The 23,565-nt window shown below is 44.9% G+C and overlaps 1 protein-coding gene and 1 pseudogene across 4 annotated transcripts in view; one reads left to right on the top strand and one right to left on the bottom strand.

Annotated features, from left to right (window-relative positions):
- LOC133381901 (zinc finger protein 420-like) overlaps window positions 1–23,565 on the top strand; it is a 71,702-nt gene that overhangs the window by 17,222 nt on the left and 30,915 nt on the right. Inside the window, exons 2-3 of one of the 4 annotated variants that reach the window (XM_061621475.1) lie at window positions 1,556–1,682; window positions 3,313–8,125. The exons of 1 other annotated variant lie outside the window; for it this stretch is intronic. In XM_061621475.1, the coding sequence (XP_061477459.1) occupies window positions 3,384–5,432 (2,049 nt within the window). In that variant the 5' untranslated portion in view covers window positions 1,556–1,682; window positions 3,313–3,383 and the 3' untranslated portion in view covers window positions 5,433–8,125. Of the gene's footprint in view, window positions 1–1,555; window positions 1,683–2,023; window positions 2,091–3,312; window positions 8,126–20,543; window positions 20,619–23,565 lie in introns of those variants that run through there. 2 more of the 4 variants (XM_061621474.1, XM_061621476.1) reach the window with 2 other exon arrangements.
- Window positions 18,038–23,565, bottom strand: part of LOC133381895 (zinc finger protein 420-like) — a 154,425-nt pseudogene continuing 148,897 nt past the window's right edge.

Genomic DNA, 23,565 nt, shown 5'->3' with positions numbered 1-23,565 from the left:
TCAAGGATCAGTATTGGGACCTGTACTTTTCAACTTGTTCATTAATGACCTAGAATTAGGAGTGAGCAGTGAGGTGGCCAAGTTTGTTGATGACACTAAATTGTTCAGGGTTGTTAAAACAAAAAGGGATTGCGAAGAGCTCCCAAGAGACCTCTCCAAACTGAGTGAATGGGCGGAAAAATGGCAAATGCAATTCAATATAAACAAGTGTAAAATTATGCATATTGGGGCAAAAAAATTGAATTTCACATATACGCTCATGGAGTCTGAACTGGCGGTGACCGACCAGGAGAGAGACCTCGGGGTTGTAGTGGACAGCACAATGAAAATGTCGACCCAGTGTGCGGCAGCTGTGAAAAAGGCAAATTCCATGCTAGCGATAATTAGGAAAGGTATTGAAAATAAAACAGCCGATATCATAATGCCGTTGTATAAATCTATGGTGCGGCCGCATTTGGAATACTGTGTACAGTTCTGGTCGCCTCATCTCAAAAAGGATATTATAGAGTTGGAAAAGGTTCAGAAGAGGGCAACCAGAATGATCAAGGGGATGGAGCGACTCCCTTACGAGGAAAGGTTGCAGCATTTGGGGCTTTTTAGTTTAGAGAAAAGGTGGGTCAGAGGAGACATGATAGAAGTGTATAAAATTATGCATGGCATTGAGAAAGTGGATAGAGAAAAGTTCTTCTCCCTCTCTCATAATACTAGAACTCGTGGACATTCAAAGAAGCTGAATGTTGGAAGATTCAGGACAGACAAAAGGAAGTACTTCTTTACTCAGCGCATAGTTAAACTATGGAATTTGCTCCCACAAGATGCAGTAATGGCCACCAGCTTGGACGGCTTTAAAAGAAGATTAGACAAATTCATGGAGGACAGGGCTATCAATGGCTACTAGCCGTGATGGCTGTGCTCTGCCACCCTAGTCAGAGGCAGCATGCTTCTGAAAACCATTTGCCGGAAGCCTCAGGAGGGGAGAGTGTTCTTGCACTCGGGTCCTGCTTGTGGGCTTCCCCCAGGCACCTGGTTGGCCACTGTGAGAACAGGATGCTGGACTAGATGGGCCACTGGCCTGATCCAGCAGGCTCTTCTTATGTTCTTATGTTCTTATGTTATTTAAAACTGGTTGCATAGGTTGTTTCAACAAGATTTCTGTCCATGGATCTTGAAAGTTATCAAAGGTTTCTAGAGCACCATTCTGAAAAGTTAAAGATATATCAAAGGTATTTATAAGTGACGATATGGTCTTATCTGGTAATTTCAATGAACACTCAGTTGTATCTAAAATCCCGGGATTTTTTTTTTTAGGTGCCTTCTCAATTGTATGTTGATTTCCCTCCATTTTCCGACGAGGTTTTCTTGCACTTTTTTGTAATCCAGAGTGCTTGTTAGCAGTTGGACCTTGCTCTAGCAATTTGAATAATTTCTTAAAATTCATTTTTTCCCTTCGACGATTTTTACAATTTTTCATATTTCTCTTTTTTTTTAAGATTGGATTTTTATCATCAGTTTTCCTTTTTGTTGTCTTTTTTCTCATAGTAGATTTCTTCATTAGGGGATTGATCGTCATTGGGTTATTTTCCTTCGAAATTATGTCTGGGTGCCGGAATGAAGCAGCAGAAGAGGGGTTTTGGGTAGTTGGTAGAAACTGCCCCTTATTATCCAATATTCCCAGGACCGATGTAAGTATATGATTAGTCTCAATTAATGAGGATTTCATAGAATCTAAATCGAAGGCTAACATAAGAAGCCATCCAGTAACTGTTGGACTTATTTCATCTGCTTTTCATTCTGTTTCCGTTTGAGTATAGGTATGTTGAACTTCTAATTGTAAGTTGTTTTTAGCTGCGCCATAACTGGTCGGCTCTAAATGAATAGAAGACGCATTTAACAAATTTACAGGCTCAAGCTGCTGCTCCGGCAACAAGACATCAATAACTGTACCATTATCCTGTTGATCAAGAAAGTTATTTATGCAGTTTAAAGAGCCAGATACATTGGGTATAAAAGGTGGAGTCTTCGTAAGATGTTCCAGACCACCTTCAGCAGAGTTAATAGCTGTATTTGCTATGTCTACAGATGTGTTCTTGGTACGTAAGACTGAATTTAATGACTGAGATTTGAGTTCATTTTGAAAATACAAACGCTCATTAGCAGCAATATTTGCTGATGTTATCTCTGCTGCTAGATTAGGACCCGTATCATCAGTAGATTTATAAGAATCATTGACTGGTATGTATTTCACTGACCAGTCGTGATTAATATAGGTCTTATTAGGGATTTTCTTCAGTAAATTTTCTTTTCCGGTGGAGACACAAAACTGTGTAATATGAGTTTGTCCCTTTAATTCCTGAGGGAAAGAATCAACTTGTTGAAATGCTGCTGGCAAAATGCCTTGAGATAAGTTCTTAGTGTTTACTTTTTTTTCTGCTGTTTTTTCTTCAGAGACCAAGGCTGAGGTAAATCACCCAAGGCTTTCCTTAGACTCCTTGTTAATACCATGCTGTTTTAGTATTTAGCTTTGTTAGTTCATTATAGTTCCCAAAAGATGATGATAATATAACTCCTAACGAGTTTCTCCTCTGGAGATGTCGTTATTTAAGATAACAAGGCTATAACAAGGCTATTACTAACTGTTGATATCTTAAAAAAGAATATCTTGTTAAAAATCCCTTGTTAATTAGTTTAAAATAGAGGTAAAATAAAAATAAAATTACAAACGAACGGGCAGGTAACCGATGAATCTTACCCGAACGCCATCTTTTAAAAGGAACACTGTAATATCCCCAATAGGTTACCCTCCAACCTGTGCTTTAAAATCTCTAACGAAGAAAAATCCAGCACCTTCCCAGGGAACCAGCCTATTCAGCTGTTAGGAACTCATTCAGACTTCCAGCAGAGGGTTGTTTTTAACCCCACAGGTTCATCTCCAGGGTTCAATCCCAATCCTCTCCATAACTTTGGATGCAGAACCACATCTCATCTTCCTGAACAGCGAGGTCACTCCCCGTGGTCTGGAGCAAAGCTGGCAGTTTTAAGCTTAGCCAATCTGTCTCCTACATTCTCTCCGCTAAGGGTGCTTGGTGCTCTCTCTCTCTTGCTGTACTTGAATAATTTTAAAGATGTTACTGTAGATAATATATGTTCATTTTTCTTCTTGTTTTCTCTTTTTAAACATTGTATACCTGTGTTGGCCTATGGTCCTGCAATAAAGGTTTGTTGTTGTAGAAATATGTTTTCAAAGAACAAATCATAATATATTCATAGGATTTATCCACATCATTTTATCTCCTTTCCTTTTCATTCCATCAGGATACATCTGGGGGGGGGTCAAAGCTGAGAGAGAACCATCTGAAGTATCACTGGAAAAAGCTGAGGAGCAGATGCAGGAGCAGAAACTGAGGAGTCAAGATGGAGCAAAGAGACAAGAGGAGCGACAGACGCACACAGGGGAAAAACCTCATAAATGCTTGGAATGTGGAAAGAGCTTTAGTCAGAGTGGCCACCTTACTTCACATCAAAGAACTCACACAGGGGACAAACCTTATAAATGCTTGGAGTGTGGAAAGAGCTTCAGTGACAGTAGTGCCTTTAGTAAACATAAAAGAACTCATACAGGGGACAAACCTCATAAATGCTTGGAATGTGGAAAGAGCTTTAGTCAGAGTGGCCACCTTACTTCACATCAAAGAACTCACACAGGGGACAAACCTTATAAATGCTTGGAGTGTGGAAAGAGCTTCAGTGACAGTAGTGCCTTTAGTAAACATAAAAGAACTCATACAGGGGACAAACCTCATAAATGCTTGGAATGTGGAAAGAGCTTCAGTCGGAGTGACAGCCTTACTTCACATCAAAGAACTCACACGGGAGACAAACCTTATAAATGCTTGGAGTGTGGAAAGAGCTTCAGTCACAGTAGTGACTTTAGTAAACATAAAAGAACTCACACAGGGGACAAACCTTATGAATGCTTGGAGTGTGGAAAGAGCTTCAGCCACAGTAGTGCCTTTAGTAAACATAAAAGAACTCACACAGGGGACAAACCTTATGAATGCTTGGAGTGTGGAAAGAGCTTCAGCCACAGTAGTGCCTTTAGTAAACATAAAAGAACTCACACAGGGGACAAACCTTATGAATGCTTGGAGTGTGGAAAGAGCTTCAGCCACAGTAGCATCTTTAACACACATCAAAGAACTCACACAGGGGAAAAACCTCATAAATGCTTGGAATGTGGAAAGAGCTTCAGTCGGAGTGACAGCCTTACTTCGCATCAAAGAACTCACACAGGAGACAGACCTTATAAATGCTTGGAGTGTGGAAAGAGCTTCAGTCACAGTAGCGCCCTTACTTCGCATCAAAGAACTCACACAGGGGAAAAACCTCATAAATGCTTGGAATGTGGAAAGAGCTTCAGTCGGAGTAGCCACCTTATTTTGCATCACAAAACTCACACAAGAGACAAACCTTATAAATGCTTCGAGTGTGGAAAGAGCTTCAGGTGTAGTAGCAACCTTTCTTTGCATCACAGAATTCACACAGGGGACAAACCTTATAAATGCTTTGAGTGTGGAAAGACCTTCAGTCAGAGTAGTGCCCTTACTTCGCATCAAAGAACACACACAGGGGACAAACCTTATAAATGCTTGGAGTGTGGAAAGAGCTTCAGCCAGGGTGGAAACCTTACTTTGCATCAAAGAAGTCACACAGGGGAAAAACCTCATAAATGCTTCGAGTGTGGAAAGAGCTTCCGTCGGAGTGACAGCCTTACTTCGCATCAAAGAAGTCACACAGGAGACAAACCTTATAAATGCTTGGAGTGTGGAAAGGGCTTCAGGTGTAGTAGCAAACTTTCTTTGCATCACAGAATTCACACAGGGGACAAACCTTATAAATGCCTGGAGTGTGGAAAGAGCTTCAGTCAGAGTAGCGCCCTTACTTCGCATCAAAGAACTCACACAGGGGACAAACCTTATAAATGCTTTGAGTGTGAAAAGACCTTCAGTCAGGGTGGAAACCTTACTTTGCATCAAAGAAGTCACACAGGGGAAAAACCTCATAAATGCTTCGAGTGTGGAAAGAGCTTCTGTCGGAGTGACAGCCTTACTTTGCATCAAACAACTCACACAGGAGACAAACCTTATAAATGCTTGGAGTGTGGAAAGGGCTTCAGGTGTGGTAGTAAACTTTCTTTGCATCACAGAATTCACACAGGGGACAAACCTTATAAATGCCTGGAATGTGGAAAGACCTTCAGTCGGGGTGACCAACTTACTTCGCATCACAGATCTCACACAGAGGACAAACCTTATAAATGTTTGGAGTGTGGAAAGACCTTCAGGTGCAGTAGCTCCTTTACACAACATCAAAGAACTCACAAGGGACAAATGTTATCGATGCTTGGAGTGTGGAAAGAGATTCAGTCAGAGTAGCTACCTTACTTCTCATCAAAGAAGTGTTACGATTGCTTGGCTAACCCCATTTTGGTTCAAGTGGAACCCAGGAGGTGCAGGGCCATGAACTATAACTCCCACCCCCACCTCTCACACCCCTGCCCCGCTGGTATGGCTGGTTACGAGTTCCTCGACATAAATTTTTTATTCAAGTTTTCAAAAACAAAACAAAACAAAAAAGAAAAAGAACAAATTAATAACTAATACAATAAAAAATATTGACTTCCGATTTGTCGTAAACCAGCTATAGGTCTATAGTATATAACAAACCTGTCCCTTAATATATTACAGAATCACTTTCCTCCAGTAGTTATCTTGATTAATCATTAAATCTCATTAACATCATTTCATTTTATTCTTTCCACAAAAAGTCAAAGAGAGGTTTCCAGTCCTTGAGGAATATATCTTTCGATTTTTCTCCAAATAGGCATGTCAATTAATCCATCTGTTCAAGTCTAGTAAATCCAGTAGTTTCAACAGCTATTCTTCCATTATCAGTGTTAGTTTCATCTTCCATCATCCATCCTTGCACACATAATCCTGCTGTCATAGTCATATAGTAAGAGTCTGATAGGAATTTCCTTCATCACAAATATTTCCTTGCCATCAATTCTGACTGTGTTACTGAAATATTGTTGTAAAGTCATATCTCTGTTCCTCTTTTTTACGGAATGCACTAGCACATCTCTTGAGAGTTTTTCCATTGTCACATATCTAGAATTAATTCTATAAACTTTCTCTATTTCAGGTTCCATCAGATCATTCCAGTCCAGGAATTTTTTTGAAACATTGATAAATTTATCTCTGATATCTTCACCAATTCCTTCAGAGCCAGCACTGAATTCCAAACAATAATCTTTGTCACTAGGATCCATCACAGCCATAAAATCCAAATCTTTTTCCAATTCCACATTTGATATATCTATTCCAATCTCCAGGACTTGCACCTTCTCTTTAATTTTTCTTTCATCTTCTGTTACTTGTCCAGTTATATCTTCTTTTCTCATAGAATCCTTTATTTCTTTCAGCTCCTGTTTCATTTTGCCAAATTCAATTTTCATCTCTTGTCTGCCCTGTCTCAATTCTTCTTTCGTTATCTTAATCTCATCCATTATTTTCTGAAACATATTTAGAGAGAGAACCCCTTCCTGTACATCCAGGGTCTCGGCCACTTTCTTGATTGTCATTCTTAAGACCGGAAAAAAACAACAACCCTTCAATTTCCAATATAGCCACTATTCCCAAGCAAAGAGCAATTTATTTCTTTTTCCAGCAACAAAGGAGTTAATATTCCAAGCCTGTTGACATCATCTTCTAGACAGCACAAACTGCCTTATCTCTTATGTTACCAAGAGTGCAAAACAAATTTAGCTCACAGCATCAAAATAGTTAGTGGCATAAAGAATAAGCAGATTCGTCAAAATAAAGTAGACCAGAAAAAATAGTCCCAGACATATAGTACTCAAATGTTCATATTAATCAGATTTTCCTCGGATTAGATGCCCCTCATCCGTTTGTATCTTTATAATGCTCAATTCCATGCCAGCTTTTTGCAATAAAAACAAAGATAAGCTTTTTTGATTTTCTTCCTCCTTAATTCCGTGTATAAAAGAGAAAGGTATAACTCACCCAGGGATTCTTTGTTGCTGATTCTTTAACAAATCTATTTTACTGTAACAATGATAAGAATGATAAGAGTAGACAGAAGAATGCTTGCCTGTTAAAATCCGTTTTTCTTTAAAGAAAAAAAAACTCTCGCTTAGTCAGTTTGAGCTTGCTTGAATTCCCTGTCTCCGTCCGACGCTGCTGGCTACACCTTCGTTCATAGGCGATCCTGATGAATTCCAGTCCCCAACAAACACAACGAAACTTCAGTGGGTGATCTCTTCATTTCTCCCTTGCCTGGGAGAAAGTTTTTACCAGTCAAAAAATTCTTCTGACTAGTTTTAAAACTGAAAAAGCTTCCTCTGAGACGGGAGCTCGTCTCAGAGGCAGTCACAGGCGGAGCAATCCTCCTGGGAAGTCTGCTGGTTATGAGTTCCATAGGTGTTGTGCGAAGAACAACAAGGGCACCGTTAAGAAACAAAATTAACCAAAAGCTACGGCATAAATGTTATCTTCTTCTTTGGCAGACTTCCCTCACTCACAGTAGAATCCTCCATTGTTCATTATAAGGAGCCTTAGTTTTTCAGGGTTAGTAAGAAACTCTCATGCAGGCACACACACACACGCGCACAAAATCAGCAGATTCCCAGTCCCCTCCTTTGCAGGAGGGGGAGAGTGGAAAAAGTCTTTTAAAAATGAGGCTTGAATCTAGAGAGAGAAGGAGAAGGGGGGCCAGAGAGATCCGAGCTCCACCCTGTGTACTATGCTGTCAAGGAATGCATGGAGGGACTGCAGGGACAGAACCGGGAAGACTCTGGGTCTTGGAGCAAACCCTTGAGACCAAGAGATTCCTTCCTGGTTTTGGATCAGAGCTCTTCCACATACCTTCAGCTGTATTCAGCCGCCCACTCAGGGCCTAGGAGAGGTAATCATTCCTACTTTTAATAGGAATAGGGTCCTTTAATCTCTTTAGTTTAAAGTTATGAATGGGTTAGGATATCAATGATTAATGCTGCCACGCACCCAAGTAATTCTGTAACGCTGTTCTACTCTTTTTCTCAATAAAATCAAGCTTTGCTTTAGTCTGGTGTGTACCTGCCTTTCTTGGGATACATATATATACGCACCATTTAGGCACACTTCAGGGCAAAGCGCTTGTTCTTACCCCTAGCAAGAGATCCCCCTCCTCTCAAGGAGGTGTGTTTCATGGGACAGGGACGTGGCAAGTTCACACACTCAGGTTCCCAAGAGCAAATGTAACAGACTGGCGGAGACTGGTGGGCAGCAAGGGTTGCAGGAAGTAAAGTAATGTGTGAACAGTCCTGCAATGCAGGGAAACAGGTAGCCAAGTTCTGAATGTGTCTGGAATGGGTGTGATTTTCTTTTCCTTTATTTTTATGTTTCGCTGTCTCTTGGTTTAAAATAAGTGGGGAAATGTCCTTTAAATGCTGTGGTAATTTAGAGGTTAAGGTATAGAAATTCCCTGGCACATGGCTATTTCTCTCCTCCTCTGTCCCTGGTAACAAAGCTTTGGCAAACAGTGGTAGCAATTGTGGCACAGTGTTTGGCCAAAGTTGATACTGGATAGAAAAGGTTAACCCACGAGTGGCCAGAAGCTACTAAGGGGGTTCCCTAAACTGGGTCCCATCCATTTTGAAAGCCCTTGATAACACTTGTGTCTCCCTCCCCTTCCGCAAAATCCTGGGGAACGAAGCCTTGCAAGTGGCTTGAGTGGAAATGCAATTTGCACTGAGAAGGTTCAGGGCTCTGGCTGGCAGAGACTCCCAACAGGTTCCTGTCCCTTTAGAAACCCCCCTCTTGTTTTTCCTTTTGAGAGTCAATCTGGGGGAAAAAGCTGGTGGGCAACAGCTTTCCTCATGAGTGACTTGATCTGGGAATGTGGCATTTGAAGTTGGCTCATCCCTGAACTTATTTTGAAACTAGGTTTGGTTGTTTTGTGTCTGCATTGTTGAACTCTTTGCATTTGGCTTTTGGTGTTGGAGATTTCTAAGTTATGGCAAAAGTGGCAGCCATGGACGGAACGAAATGCTTTATGAATCCAGTAGAGCGCCTAATGAAAGTAGAGAAATCATTGATGAATAAGGGAAGGTGCGTGTGGGGTAATAGTTCTTTTAAAAGAGATAGCCCCATGGAAATCATGAATGGGGCCTATGAGGAATATTGCAAAGAATAGAAGCCTTCCAAATGAAAGGAAAATGCTGCAGCAGCTTGGGGATTTTATAATGCATGTCAGGATTTGTCAGATCTTTCAAGAACATAAGAAGAGCCTGCTGGATCAGGCCAGTGGCCCATCTAGTCCAGCATCCTGTTCTCACAGTGGCCAACCAGGTGCCTGGGGGAAGCCCGCAAGCAGGACCCGAGTGCAAGAACACTCTCCCCTCCTGAGGCTTCCGGCAACTGGTTTTCAGAAGCATGCTACCTCTGACTAGGGTGGCAGAGCACAGCCATCATGGCTAGTAGCCATTGATAGCCCTGTCCTCCATGAATTTGTCTAATCTTCTTTTAAAGCCATCCAAGCTGGTGGCCATTACTGCATCTTGTGGGAGCAAATTCCATAGTTTAACTATGTGCTGAGTAAAGAAGTACTTCCTTTTGTCTGTCCTGAATCTTCCAACATTCAGCTTCTTTGAATGTCCACGAGTTCTAGTATTATGAGAGAGGGAGAAGAACTTTTCTCTATCCACTTTCTCAATGCCATGCATAATTTTATACACTTCTATCATGTCTCCTCTGACCCGCCTTTTCTCTAAACTAAAAAGCCCCAAATGCTGCAACCTTTCCTCGTAAGGGAGTCGCTCCATCCCCTTGATCATTCTGGTTGCCCTCTTCTGAACCTTTTCCAACTCTATAATATCCTTTTTGAGATGAGGTGACCAGAACTTTACACAGTATTCCAAATGCAGCTGCACCATAGATTTATACAACGGCATTATGATATCGGCTGTTTTATTTTCAATACCTTTCCTAATTATCGCTAGCATGGAATTTGCCTTTTTCACAGCTGCCGCACACTGGGTCGACATTTTCATCGTGCTGTCCACTACAACCCCGAGGTCTCTCTCCTGGTCGGTCACCGCCAGTTCAGACCCCATGAGCGTATATGTGAAATTCAGATTTTTTGCTCCAATATGCATAATTTTACACTTGTTTATATTGAATTGCATTTGCCATTTTTCCGCCCATTCACTCAGTTTGGAGAGGTCTTTTTGGAGCTCTTCGCAATCCCTTTTTGTTTTAACAACCCTGAACAATTTAGTGTCGTCAGCAAACTTGGCCACTTCACTGCTCACTCCTAATTCTAGGTCATTAATGAACAAGTTGAAAAGTACAGGTCCCAATACCGATCCTTGAGGGACTCCACTTTCTACAGCCCTCCATTGGGAGAACTGTCCATTTATTCCTACTCTCTGCTTTCTGCTTCTTAACCAATTCCTTATCCACAAGAGGACCTCTCCTCTTATTCCATGACTGCTAAGCTTCCTCAGAAGCCTTTGGTGAGGTACCTTGTCAAACACTTTTTGAAAGTCTAAGTACACTATGTCCACTGGATCACCTCTATCTATATGCTTGTTGACACTCTCAAAGAATTCTAATAGGTTACTGAGACAGGACTTTCCCTTGCAGAAGCCATGCTGGCTCTGCTTCAGCAAGGCTTGTTCTTCTATGTGCTTAGTTAATCTAGCTTTAATCATACTTTCTACCAGTTTTCCAGGGACAGAAGTTAAGCTAACTGGCCTGTAATTTCCAGGATCCCCTCTGGATCCCTTTTTGAAGATTGGCGTTACATTTGCCACTTTCCAGTCCTCAGGCATGGAGGAGGACCCAAGGGACGAGTTACATATTTTAGTTAGCAGATCAGCAATTTCACCTTTGAGTTCTTTGAGAACTCTTGGGTGGATGCCATCCGGGCCTGGTGATTTGTCAGTTTTTATATTGTCCATTCAGCTTAGAACTTCCTCTCTCGTTACCACTATTTGTCTCAGTTCCTCAGAATCCCTTCCTGCAAATGTTAGTTCAGGTTCAGGGATCTGCCCTATATCTTCCACTGTGAAGACAGATGCAAAGAATTCATTTAGCTTCTCTGCAATCTCCTTATTGTTCTTTTGTACACCTTTGACTCCCTTATCATCCAAGGGTCCAATTGTCTCCCTAGATGGTCTCCTGCTTTGAATGTATTTATAGAATTTTTGTTGTTGGTTTTTATATTCTTAGCAATGTGCTCTTCAAATTCTTTTTTAGCATCCCTTATTGTCTTCTTGCATTCTTGCGTTTCAAGCAGAGTCACTCCTGCATCTGGAGATGGTGGGAGGATGAGGGGCAGAGTGTAGATGGGGGCATGAGATTTCTGCTGCTGTTTATGCAATTGACCCATGCGATGTGGGGGGCTGAGAAGTGGAACAGCCACACAGCCTCCTGGAAGGAGAAGACAACTATCCCTTAAAAACACATAACAAGAAAATGATTAAGAATAAGAATTCTGAATAAGAATTACTCATAGCAAAAAGGGTGTCACGGAGTCTGCCACTCCAGCCCTCTAGGAGAGATTTAAAATAGATCGAGCTCCGTGGATTCCCATTCTACTTATTCTTTCATTGTGAAGTTTCAAAAGATGGCCTTGACCTGTCTGCGGACGCAGGAAACTCTTTTTCCATGGACTGACAGAGCAAGCCAATCTCAGGAAGAGCCAGAGCATTTCTCTGCTGATACATTCCCCCCTTTTGTTTAAAAGTGTTTATGTACTGCCAGCATCCCTCACATCTCCATGTGACATGTGTGTGTGTGTGTACTGCCTTCAAGTTGATTCTGACTTATGGCGATCCTATGAACAGGATTTTCATGGTAAGCGGTATTCAGAGGTGGTTTACCATTGGCTCCCTCTGAGGCTGAGAGGCAGTGACTGACCCAAGGTCACCCAGTGAGCTTCGTGGCTGTGTGGGGATTCGAACCCTGGTCTCCCAGGTCATAGTCCAGCACCTTAACCACTACACCACACTGGCTGTGTGTCCATGGGACATACCACAATAAAATACAAAACAACACAAATAAACAGTATAGTTACAAATCCAACTACATCCAACATATCTGGTAGTCAAAACATTCTGACAACCTGGAATCCGCTGCATTTTGGGAAAGGGAGTTTCTATTTCTCTCCTCTGTGGCCAGTGATGGATGATTTGTGCCCCAACTGACAGCTGCTCTGGGACTGGTGTTTGGTGCTCTACACAACCCACCATAGGTGTTGAAAATAAGAAGAGCCCCCTCCCTGATCAGACAGAAGAGGGTTCCTGTGCTCTGACATCTGTTTCACTGCAGTGGGAAGACAGAGAAGCCCAGAGCAGGGCATGAAGGCACCAGCCCTCCACCCCCCACTTTTCATCCCACCCCGAATTTGGCCCCATGAACAAGGTGGCACCAGGCAGGGACTTTGTCTGCAGAGCAACATGTTTCCTGAACTGTTTCCCTTTATGCTGTGTAATATGATGAAAATACCCAGAGCTTAAAGGAAGATAAAAACCGGTGGAAAGAAATCAGTATGTAAAATTTATTTATTGTTTTTGGAAAGAGGGGAGCATGTACTGAAAGGAGAGTTTGGATTAGAAAACGGGGTAGGACTTGGGAGGTCCTCATCCCACCCCACCAGAAAAAAAAATCTTTCTTGGAAGTATATGGCATCTATGAGCCCTTTGGGTGATGCTGGACTACACCAGCGTGGAGTTGCCCAGATGAACGCATCCCACATCAGTCTCAGACTCATTCTTCATCCAGGTGCCAAGTGAGGGACTGGGGATTGGGGGGCAGAGCAAGACAGGTAAACCAGAACAGAAAGTCTTGGGAAGGGCCAGGAGCCCAGCCGGCCTTCTGGAAGGGAAAGAACTGGCTGTCTGCTCCTTCCTCATCTGAAAGGAAAGGCGAGAGGGGCTGGTGAGCTGGGAGCCTTCCGCTTATCTCCTGCGACCAGCAGAGGGGAGACTCTCCGGGCAATACTTGCACTGTTTTTCTCAATGTGCACAGGTAAAATCAGAGCACACCGTTGTCATGCATGCTGTCGTAGGGATGCCTGTGATTAGACTGGGGCTCCAGGTGACAAGTTCACTCTCATTTTTAAAACTGCTCTGTGTCTGCAAGTTCTGGTTTAATTTGTTATGTTACTCAACAGGGGAAGGTTCAGACAATCCACCAGTCAGGTCAAATGCCTTCCTGCCTTCCAGGGATTCATGGCTTTTGGCCCAGCATGTCCCTGTTAAGGCAGAGTGTAAATGAGGAGATGGTTTAGGGGGCTCAGAAGGTCCCCGTCTGTCTCCTGGGGACCTTGTCCTTGGGGCAGCCTCCTTCTTCCTTAGGACAACCACACTGACTGGGGGGCTCCCAGCTGCCCTCCTTCCAAGCCAATCCTCCCTCTTTCTCTCCCCCCCATGCCATCTCTTTTTCTCCAGTGGAAGACATGGATGTGGAGGAGGACTTCTTCCAGGAGAGCTTCCCATTCCAGAAGATGCCCCATTTAGCCCATTCAGTTAGCATTCATTATTAGTGGCCGAGCTGAAAGCGGGAGCTGCAGGAAATTCCTGGTCTCCGCTCTCTTGCAAAGAAGGCTCACCCTCGTCCCTTCCCAGCCTCCACACGCTCTGCTTGGTGCTGATGCTGGAGGCCAGGGTGGGTGGGGGCTCCTTCTTGGGGGGGGGCTCCAACTAGCAGATGACTTTTGAGTGAAAGGACTGTGAGGCCAGTTCAGTTCTGGTCCTGAAAGCAAATTCCCAGGTAATTTGCGATATTACACTTAAACAAATGTATGCTTTTCTGCCTTTATTGATATTTAAGGAGATACACATGCTGGCAATTGCACTTATTTCTCCAAAAAAGCAAGAAACGTGTCACCCCCCTCTTCTCCCTTTCCTTCCCACAGAGAATGAAATTGACAAAGCTTTCCGGAGGCAGGCTGAAACCGACCACCACCCCTTTCTTGGTTAGTGTGCATTGCAGATCTCACTCAGAGCGGCCGCCCAGTTTGCAGGCTGGCAAAAAATAAAATGCATCTGCGCAGTAGTTGCAGACCCCGCCCAACACCCCACCATTGCGATGTTTGGTTCAATTTTCCCGGGCTTATTCTTGCACATGTGCAAAAGTGCAGATACGTGATTGGCTGGAATGAGGAGAAGGGGCAAGGGGAAACACCCAAGAATCACCCATCAGCTGTAAAGTCCGCGGTATTGCATCCTAACTCCTGAAGGCACAGCGGATGATTCCTGATTTCAAAGAGCAAATCACATTTTTGCTGGTATTGCAAGGAGCAGATTTAACCTGCGAAAATGCGTAACAGCACAAGATGTCATTTGGATGACCGAAAAATAATGAACATACATAGTGGGCATGTCACACATTTTGCAGTCATCTGGATGAGCCCCCCCCCTCTCTCTCTCTCTCTCACACACACACACAAACACACACTCTGTGTCTGTCTCTCTTACAGAGTCTCTCACACAGAGTCACACACAGTCTCTCTCACACACACTCTGTCTCTCTCTCTCTCTCTCACACACACACACACCGCATCCCCCTTTAGCTACAGCACAGGCAGCATGATTAACAGCCACTTGTTTGGCTCTAGCTGCTGCCCCCCAGCCTCTTCTCAGACAGGGAAGCCATTGACAATGTTCAAGGCTTTATTGATGCTACTAGAAGCCCACAAGGAGAGGCCTAATGAAGCAGAAAAGCGTGGGGGGGGGGAGGTGGCTGTGGTGGCTGTGGCAGCATGCACCCTTTAGCAGCACTGATGGAACTGGGGGTTAGTGGTGGGTTTCATGTTCTTACCATGCAAGATCATTTAATGTTTGGGGCTAAGAACGACTTGTTGCTTGCAACCCTTGACCTTGAATCCAAACTTCAATTTTCTCAAGCCAGTCACAGATAAACCAGAGCCCAGTTAAATCAGGCCTGGCATCAGCATGCAGTCCTCTCAGGGAGATGAGGTCTCATTAGAGATGCCTGCCCTAATCCAGCCCCTTTAACGCCCCCTGCCATGAGACACCATTTTAATTTTCCACTCAAGGGAAGGGTAGCCACGGTGGTGCCCTCCAAATGTCCTTGGACACCAACTCCCATCACCCCAGCTAGCATGGCCATGGAGGTTGGGCCCGAAGGGCAGTTTGGGGATCCTGCTGGTGTACCGCCCGCCCCGCTGCACGGCAGACTCCCTGGCCGAGGTGCTGGAGGTGGTTGCGGATGTACGGATGCTCTCCCCCAATCTTTCGGTTATGGGGGACTTCAATGTGCATGCTGAGACTGTCCTCACTGGAGCCCCTCGGGATTTCATGGAAACCATGGCTTCCTGGGAACTGCACCTTAGTAATACTGGGTCCACCCATGTAGCCGGTCATGCTCTCAACCTTGTGTTTGTCCTGGGAGAGGAGAGAAGTGCTCTGAAGTTGGGAGTGGTTCTTTCCACCCCTGTGTCATGGTCAGATCACCATCCGGTAAACGTGGACTTTTCGCTGCTGCACCCCCTCCGCAGGGGTGATGGACCTATTAGAATGGTCCGCCCCAGGCGCCTGATGGATCCTGATGGATTCCTGACTGCGCTAGGGGAATTGGAACCTGCTGAAGGCCGCCCGGTCGAAACCCTGGTGATGGAGTGGAATGGAAAGATCACCGGGGCGTTAGACCGGGTGGCTCCGAAACGTCCTCTCCCCCTGAACAGAACTCAGTTAGCTCCATGGTATACACCACGGCTGCGTACTCTGAGACAGGAGGTGAGATGACTAGAACGCCGGTGGCGGAAATCCCGCTCCAAAGGTGTCCGGACACAAGTTAGAGCAGCAGTAACTGCCTACCAAGTGGCAATAAAGGCAGAAAAGAAAACTTTCTTTACTGCCTCTATTGCATCTGCAGAGTGCTGTCCCAGGAGGTTGTTCCAAGTGGTCCGAAGCCTGGTCGGTCCAGTTGCTCAGGAACCCTTGGAACAGTCAAAAGCCTCCTGTGACACTTTGGCTAAGCACTTCGTTGATAAAATCGAACGCTTACGGAGCTCGATCCCGTGCACCGTGGATACGGTAGATGAGCCAGAGTTGGCCAGTTGAACGCTGGTATGTTTGGATCACTTTCAGCCTCTCTCTTCTGAGGATGTGGACAAGGTGCTCTTGACTGTAAAGCCTACCACCTGTCTAACTGACCCTTGCCCATCGTGGCTCATTATGAGCTGCAGAGAGAAGTTGGGTGAGGGGATTAAGGCGGTGGTAAACACATCCTTGAAAGAGGGTGTGATGCCATCAGCCCTCAAGGAGGCAATTGTTAAGCCCATCTTGAAGAAGCCCTCCTTAGATCCCCAAGTTTTTAATAACTTTCGCCCAATTTCGAATCTACCATTCTTGGGCAGGGTCATTGAGCGAGTGGTGGCTAATCAGTTGTCGACACACTTGGATGAAATGGATTACTTAGATCCATACCAATCGGGCTTCAGGACTGGTCACGGAACTGAAACAGCCTTGGTCGCTCTGGTAGATGATATGAGGAGGGCATTAGATAGGGGAGAATTCACCTTTCTTGTCCTCCTTGACCTTTCAGCGGCTTTTGATACTGTTGACCACAGTATCCTTTTATGTCGCCTGGAGGGATTGGAGGAATCAGCTAAGTTGGTGGGAACTAGAGAGAGGGCCTTTTCAGTGGCGGCCCCCACCCTCTGGAACTCCCTCCCACAAGATCTTTGGCACGTCTCTTCCCTGAATATGTTCCGCAAGGCCATAAAGACCTGGCTTTTTCAACAGGCTTTTGGGACTTCTGGGGAGGCTTAATGTTCTTACGTTTCAAATGCCTCCTACTCTGTATTCTGCTGTTATTATAATTTATAATTTATATTGTTATAGTGTATTTTAGTGTATTGTATTTCGCTGTATTTACTATATGTACGTCGCCTAGAGTGGCCATTGGCCAGATAGGCGACACACAAATTAAATTATTATTATTATTAATCAGGAATGATGGGTGTTGTCGTCCAGTAACATACAGAAAACGTCTTCTTGGCCACCCCTGACCTCAGGCTGGTTCACATTGGATGGATGCCTCATTAAAGAGTGGTGTGCCTGTGTGAATGAGCCATCCTCCCAGGTCAAGCATGCACATATTCAGTGAGAGAACTTTTATATCACTTCACATTACCTCAAAGTTTCCAGTGTGTCAGTTAGTTCACACCCTCAGCTGTGAAGTGATATCATGCATGTGCCCTAAAATGTTGAAGCAAGAAGAATGACTGCAGCTTTCTGTTGAAGCCAACCTGGTTCACAGAAACTGAGCCCCAGTACCTATTTTCTATGTGCAGGCCCTTCACCATGATGAGATAACACATGTTTCTGTTACCCAACTTTGGAATGGTTTTGATTTTGGGGTACGACCTTTGCAGGTGGAGGTTGACAGGCACGGTTGACAGAAGTGGTGCATCAAATTGGAACCCCACCCCTACAAACACAAGGCACTGTGCATAAAACTCAGCTGGTCAAATTACTTTGACACCCGGGATGAGAAATCCCGCAAGTGCCTCTATTTAATTCATGATTGTTGTAAAAATACAGTGACGTCTGATGTTTTGCTAGAGCTGCTGTCTACTCGGGATGGAAATGTTCCAAACTACAACTGTGGAAGACGGAATCGTTTACTGGCTGTTCTTGAACGGGCTGACTCTGAAAATTCCATCCAGATTTCAAGCTTGTTGAGCATCTATAAAATCCCACAGGTAGGAACGGAGAGGAGAGCAGCAGCATTTGTTGGACTCCTCGCTCAATGAAGCTTTTTCCACACTCAAAGCATTTATAAGGTTTGTCCTATGTGTGAACTCTTTGATGCAGTTGGACTCATCTCTCAATGATACTTTTTCCACACTCAAAGCATTTATAAGGTTTGTCCCCTGTGTGAGTTCTGTGATGCGAAGTAAGGGTGCTACTCCGACTGAAACTTTTTTCACATTCGAAGCATTTCTAAGGCTTGTCCCCTGTGTGAGTTCTTTGATGTGAAGTAAGGGTGCTACTCTGACTGAAACTTTTTCCACACTCGAAGCATTTCTAAGGCATGTCCCCTGTGTGAGTTTTGTGATGTACAGTAAGGTCGCCACTCTGACTGAAGCTCTTTCCACACTCCAAGCATTTATAAGGTTTCTCTCCTGTATGAGTGCTGTGATGCGAAATAAGGTGGCTACTCCAACTGAAGGTCTTTCCACACTCAAAGCATTTATAAGATTTGTCCCCTCTGTGAGTTCTTTGATGTTGAGAAAAGTCTCGTCTCCACCTGTAGCTTTTTCCACACTCGAAGCATTTATAAGGCTTGTCCTCTGTGTGAATTATTTGATGCAAAGTAAGGGTGCTACTCTGACTGAAGCTCTTTCCACACTCCAGGCATTTATAAGGTTTGTCCCCTGTGTGAATTCTGTGATGCAAAGTAAGGTGGCCACTCTGACTGAAGCTCTTTCCACATTCCAAGCACTGATAAGGTTTGTCCCCTCTATGAGTTCTGTGATGCGAAATAAGGTGGCCACTCCGACTGAAGCTCTTTCCACACTCCAAGCATTTATAAGCTTTGTCTCCTGTGTGACATCTTTGATGCAATGTAAGGTCGCTATTCCACCTGAAGCTTTTTCCACACTCAAAGCATTTATAAGGTTTGTCCCCTGTGTGAGTTCTTTGATGCGAAGTAAGCGTGCTACTCCAACTGAAGCTCTTTCCACACTCCAAGCATGTATAAGGTTTGTCCTCTGTATGAGTTCTGTGATGCAAAGTAAGTTTGGTACTACTCCCAAAGCTCTTTCCACACTCAAAGCATTTATAAGGTTTGTCCCCTCTGTGAGTTCTTTGATGCAATGTAAGGTCGCTATTCCACCTGAAGCTTTTTCCACACTCGAAGCATTTATAAGGCTTGTCCCCTGTGTGAGTTCTGTGATGTGAAGTAAGGTGGCTACTCTTACTGAAGCTCTTTCCACACTCCAAGCATTTATAGGGTTTGTCCCCTGTATGAGATCTTTGATGTACAGTAAGGTGGCCACTCTGACTGAAGTTCTTTCCAGACTCCAAGCATTTATAAGGTTTGTCCCCTCTGTGAGTTCTTTGATGCGAAGTAAGGGTGTCACTCCGACTGAAGCTCTTTCCACACTCGAAGCACTGATAAGGTTTGTCCCCTCTGTGAGTTCTTTGATGTGAAGTAAGGGTGTCACTCTGACTGAATCTCTTTCCACACTCGAAGCATTTATAAGGTTTGTCCCCTCTGTGAGTTCTTTGATGTGAAGTAAGGGTCTACCTTCTATTATTAATTAGCAAGATGTAATTCTGATTATTTTGGGTTTCCTTCTTTGTATTTTGGAAAGAATCTTAAAAACAACGGCCACAACTGGAGAGGACTGGTTATATGTGTTAGCCGAGCAGCAGAAACAGCAGATGCGTTGAGCTCTGTGTGTGAATATTGATGTGAAGTAGCTGACCTTTTCCTGGATAAAGTCACACTGAGACTTAAGACAAGAAGAAAGGTTCTTTATTGTTGGATGTGCATGCTTGATGGGAACATGGTCTATCTCTACCATTGAGGTGTAAGACTTCATGCTGAGGGAGAGGGAGACTAGATGAATATGTCTTCTGGTGGCATTCAGGAGGCAGCTGGACAGTCACCGTTCAGGAATGCTTTAATTTGGATACTTGCCTTGAGCAGGGGGCTGGACTGGATGGCCTTTCAGGCCCCTTCCAGCTCTATGGTTCTAAGGATACTTGGTGGGAAAGGGGGCAGAATAACAAGCTTTGCAACAGGACAAAAGTGGGTCTCTCTCCAGAAGAGTGGTGAGGCAGGGTCCCCCCCAGGATGGGCAAACAAAACCTCCCAGTTAGTGGGGCAGTGAAATCCACTCCGGGTTTTCCCAGAAGGTGTCCCAGGAGCTGAAACCTCCGCTGCTCCCAGCTTTCTAAGCGGCATCCCAGTGGATGCCTGCTGCGATCCCTGCAGCTGGCCTCAGACCTCTGCTCTGGCAGACACGTGCTGGAAAGGCTGATCCCTCTGGGGAGGGAGTTGAAAAGGACTGGGTGGCAGGGGGCGGAGAGGAGATCCTGGGCTTGGAGGCTGCAGGCAGGAAGGGGGAGCAGCATAGCTGGGATTGGAGGGAGGCACTTATGGCAGCCCAAGTTTCCCGCTCCGAATAGCTCCACTCATCCCTGCGCCTGTTTCTTGGCGCGCTCCCTCTCCTGTGGGACCCAGAGCGACCTCCCGGAGCCCGCTGGAAGAGCAGCCTCAAGAGAAGGTTCACCTGTCCAGAGCCGGCGGCTGGCCGACCGCAAAGGGCTCCAGGCTCCGGAGTGGAGCCTGACAACTTCCCCAGGCCCACCCGTGAAGAAGCCTCTCTCTGCCGGGAGCTCTTGAAGGGTTAACAAAGGACGACAGAGCCGGAGGAAGGAGCGCAAAGGAGGGACGTCCCTTTCCTGCCTCGCCTCTCTGCGAGAAAGGGAGGCTGGAAGCGCCGCAGGAGCCCCTCTTCGTGCGCAGCGATGTTGGCCAGCGGGGTTGCGCAGGGGGAGCCTGGAGACAAAGGTAGGCAAGGAGGGGAGGGGGAAGGGGGCGAGGACCCCCTGAAGCGCCCCTCCCCACAGACCCTCCCGATCGGAGGCTGCAGCTCTGCCCGGGGAACATCTGTGGTTTTGGTGATGAATTTCAGGGCCTTAAGCTTTGCAGATGTGGAAGCTTGATCGCTGGAACAGAGCTAAGGAGACACCAGTGCGCTAAATGGGCCGCTTCTTCATCTGTCCCCCTTTCTCCTTTGGTTCAGCTGGGATAGTTGAATAGTGAGGTTATTCCGCCATTAATTCCATTCTGCCAGCCCTCCCCAGTTTCCTGTTCTGTTAGAATTAAGGTCGCCATTTAATTCAGGAAAGCAGAAAGGTGGCCCTGCCCTCCTTGTTCTGGGGTAGCCTGGCAGACAAACTACTTAGCGAGTGACGTTTCTCCTGAAATGGGTGCAAAGTCGTGGAAGCTACTTCCTGCTCTCTCTTCCTACACTCCAGGTGTAAGTTCCCTACTAAATCAGAGGGTGTTATCCAGTTTCTCCACACCACGCTTCTTTATGGCACATCCACACTGTACATTGAAAGCATGTGGCTTCCTCCAAAGAGTCCTGGGAGTTGTAGTTTATGAAGGGTGCTGGGAATGTAGCGCAGTGAGCAAAAACTATTCTCAAGGATTCGTTGGGGAAAGCCATGTGCTTTACATCTACACTGGCTACCAGTTGTGTACCGAGCCCAATTCAAGGTGTTGGTGTTAACCTTTAAAGCCCTATACGGTGTCGGTCCAGTTTATCTAAAGGAGTGCCTCCAGCATCACCAAGTATGCCACCTGACGAGATCAGCCTCCCAAGGCCTTCTCTCGGTCCCACCAGTTAAAACAGCTAGACTGGTGCGGACCAGAGAGAGGGCATTCTCAGTTGTGGCCCCCGCCCTCTGGAACTCTCTGCCATACGACCTTCACCATGCCCCCTCCTTGGTAGGTTTCCGCCAATGATTGAAAACTTGGTTGTTTCTAGTCTCCTAGATAATTTTTGTTTACAGTGTATAGATGTAGGTTGGTGGATTATAATTGTTTTATATGTTAAAACTGTATTATATGTTGTATTTTTAATTATGTACGCCGCCTAGAGTGGCCGTTCATTCAGCCAGATAGGCGGCCTAAAAATAAATTTTTATTATTATTATTATTATTATTATTATTACATTTGTGATGAATGTGCTTCAAATGACTGGTGTGATCATATACTTCTATTGTGTCTCCTCTAAGCTATTTTTCTATGGCAAATATCCCCAAATGTTGCAATCCTTGATCACTTTGGCTGCCCATTTCTCTACCTCTTCCACCTCTAGAATGCTATTTTTGCGATCAGGCAACCAGAACAGAAGACAACATTCCAAGTAGGATCACATCTTCAATGTGTATAATGGCGTTAAGATATTGGCAGTTTTATTTCCAATCTGTGTCTTAATAATCCTTCACATGGAATTCATCGATTTCATAGATATATCTTAACTGAGGCATCCGCTCTGACCTCAAGGTCTCTCTCCTGTCAGTCACCACCGGTTCAGTTTGGATTTTTTTACTTCTGTGCATCACTTTACACTTGCTTTCATTTAATTGCATTTGCTCTTTGGAGAGTTCCTTTGGGAGTTCCTCACCATCCCTCTTTATTTAATCACCCTGAACTTGATATCAACAGTAAATCCATGTCATTTAGCAACAAGTTTAAAAGCACAGGTCCTAATCCTGATGATAGGCGGGGGGACGCTTCTTACATCCCTCCATTGGGAGAACTGTTCATTTATTCCGACTTTCTCCTTCCTGATCTTTAAACAATTCCTGATGCATGAGAGCATATTTCCCGATATCCCATGATTGCTGAGTTCCACTCCATGTTTGGTAATTTTGTCTTTAATAATATTTTCCACTATTTTTCCCGGAACAGCTAATAGGCCTCTGATTTCCCTGATACCAGTCCATATGGTAGCAAGTCTTCGAGAGAACGTACCTATTTTTCTTAGAAGATCAGATGCCATCTGGACCTGAGGTGATTTGTGAACTCTAAAGGAAAAGATCCCGCTTGCCCCATCTCTCTTCAGAGCGTGAGTGGAGGGCAGATGATGTCCATGCCTTGCCTGGGAGTATCAATGAGGAAGGCAATGGCTTTCTTCTTCCAGGGATTGGTGATCTTTGAGGAAGGGTCCTTGCACTTCACCCAGGAGGAACGGGCTCAGCTGGATCCAGATGAGAGAGCTCTGTACAAGGAGATCATGAGGGAGATTAATGAGATGGCGATTTATGCTGTTAGAATTAGGAGAGGTTAAGGATAGCCTTCCTACTCCCTTCCTGGCACCCCTGCTTCGCAAATCTGACCCACAATGCATTTCAGATTATCCGTTGGAGCTGCCATCATTTCCTACACCCCCTTTTCACAGACAGGAAGGCTCTGGGATGCCAATTTAGTACTGATAATTCTGGGATCCTAGGACAGCACCCCCTGTGCTTCCCAGCCAGAGCCCTCTTTAACTTACTCTGCAAGGCCTACAACCAACACTGTTGCTGCCACCAGTCTGAAGAGTCAGCTTTTCTTTAGCACCTCAAAATCCTTTTACTCGGAAGTGGGGAACCCACGTTTTAGCTCAAGTATCTACCTGATCCTAAGTCACTACTTATCTCCGGGATATTGGTCCTGTCAGGGGTAAAGCTGTTTGGCTGGTCCACTGCAGGCTTTTTCCTGATGGTGGATGAGGGACAAAGGCTGCATATCTCAGCCCATCTTTTAAAGATAATTCCTCCTAGATAAGTTTATGGCATACTGGGCTCTCTTGGATCAATTAAAGCTGAACTCACATAGTGTGTGTGTGTGTGTGTGTTATGTGCCTTTAAGTCAGTTACAACTTATGGCGACCTTATGAATCAGTGGCCTCCAATAGAATTTGTCATGAACCATCCTGTTCAGATCTTATAAGTTCAGGTC

The sequence above is a fragment of the Rhineura floridana genome, chromosome 3 (assembly GCF_030035675.1).
Source record: "Rhineura floridana isolate rRhiFlo1 chromosome 3, rRhiFlo1.hap2, whole genome shotgun sequence".
NCBI lineage: Eukaryota > Metazoa > Chordata > Lepidosauria > Squamata > Rhineuridae > Rhineura > Rhineura floridana.
Note: the sequence above shows the minus strand (reverse complement) of the source record. Positions and strands in the feature narration are given on the sequence as shown.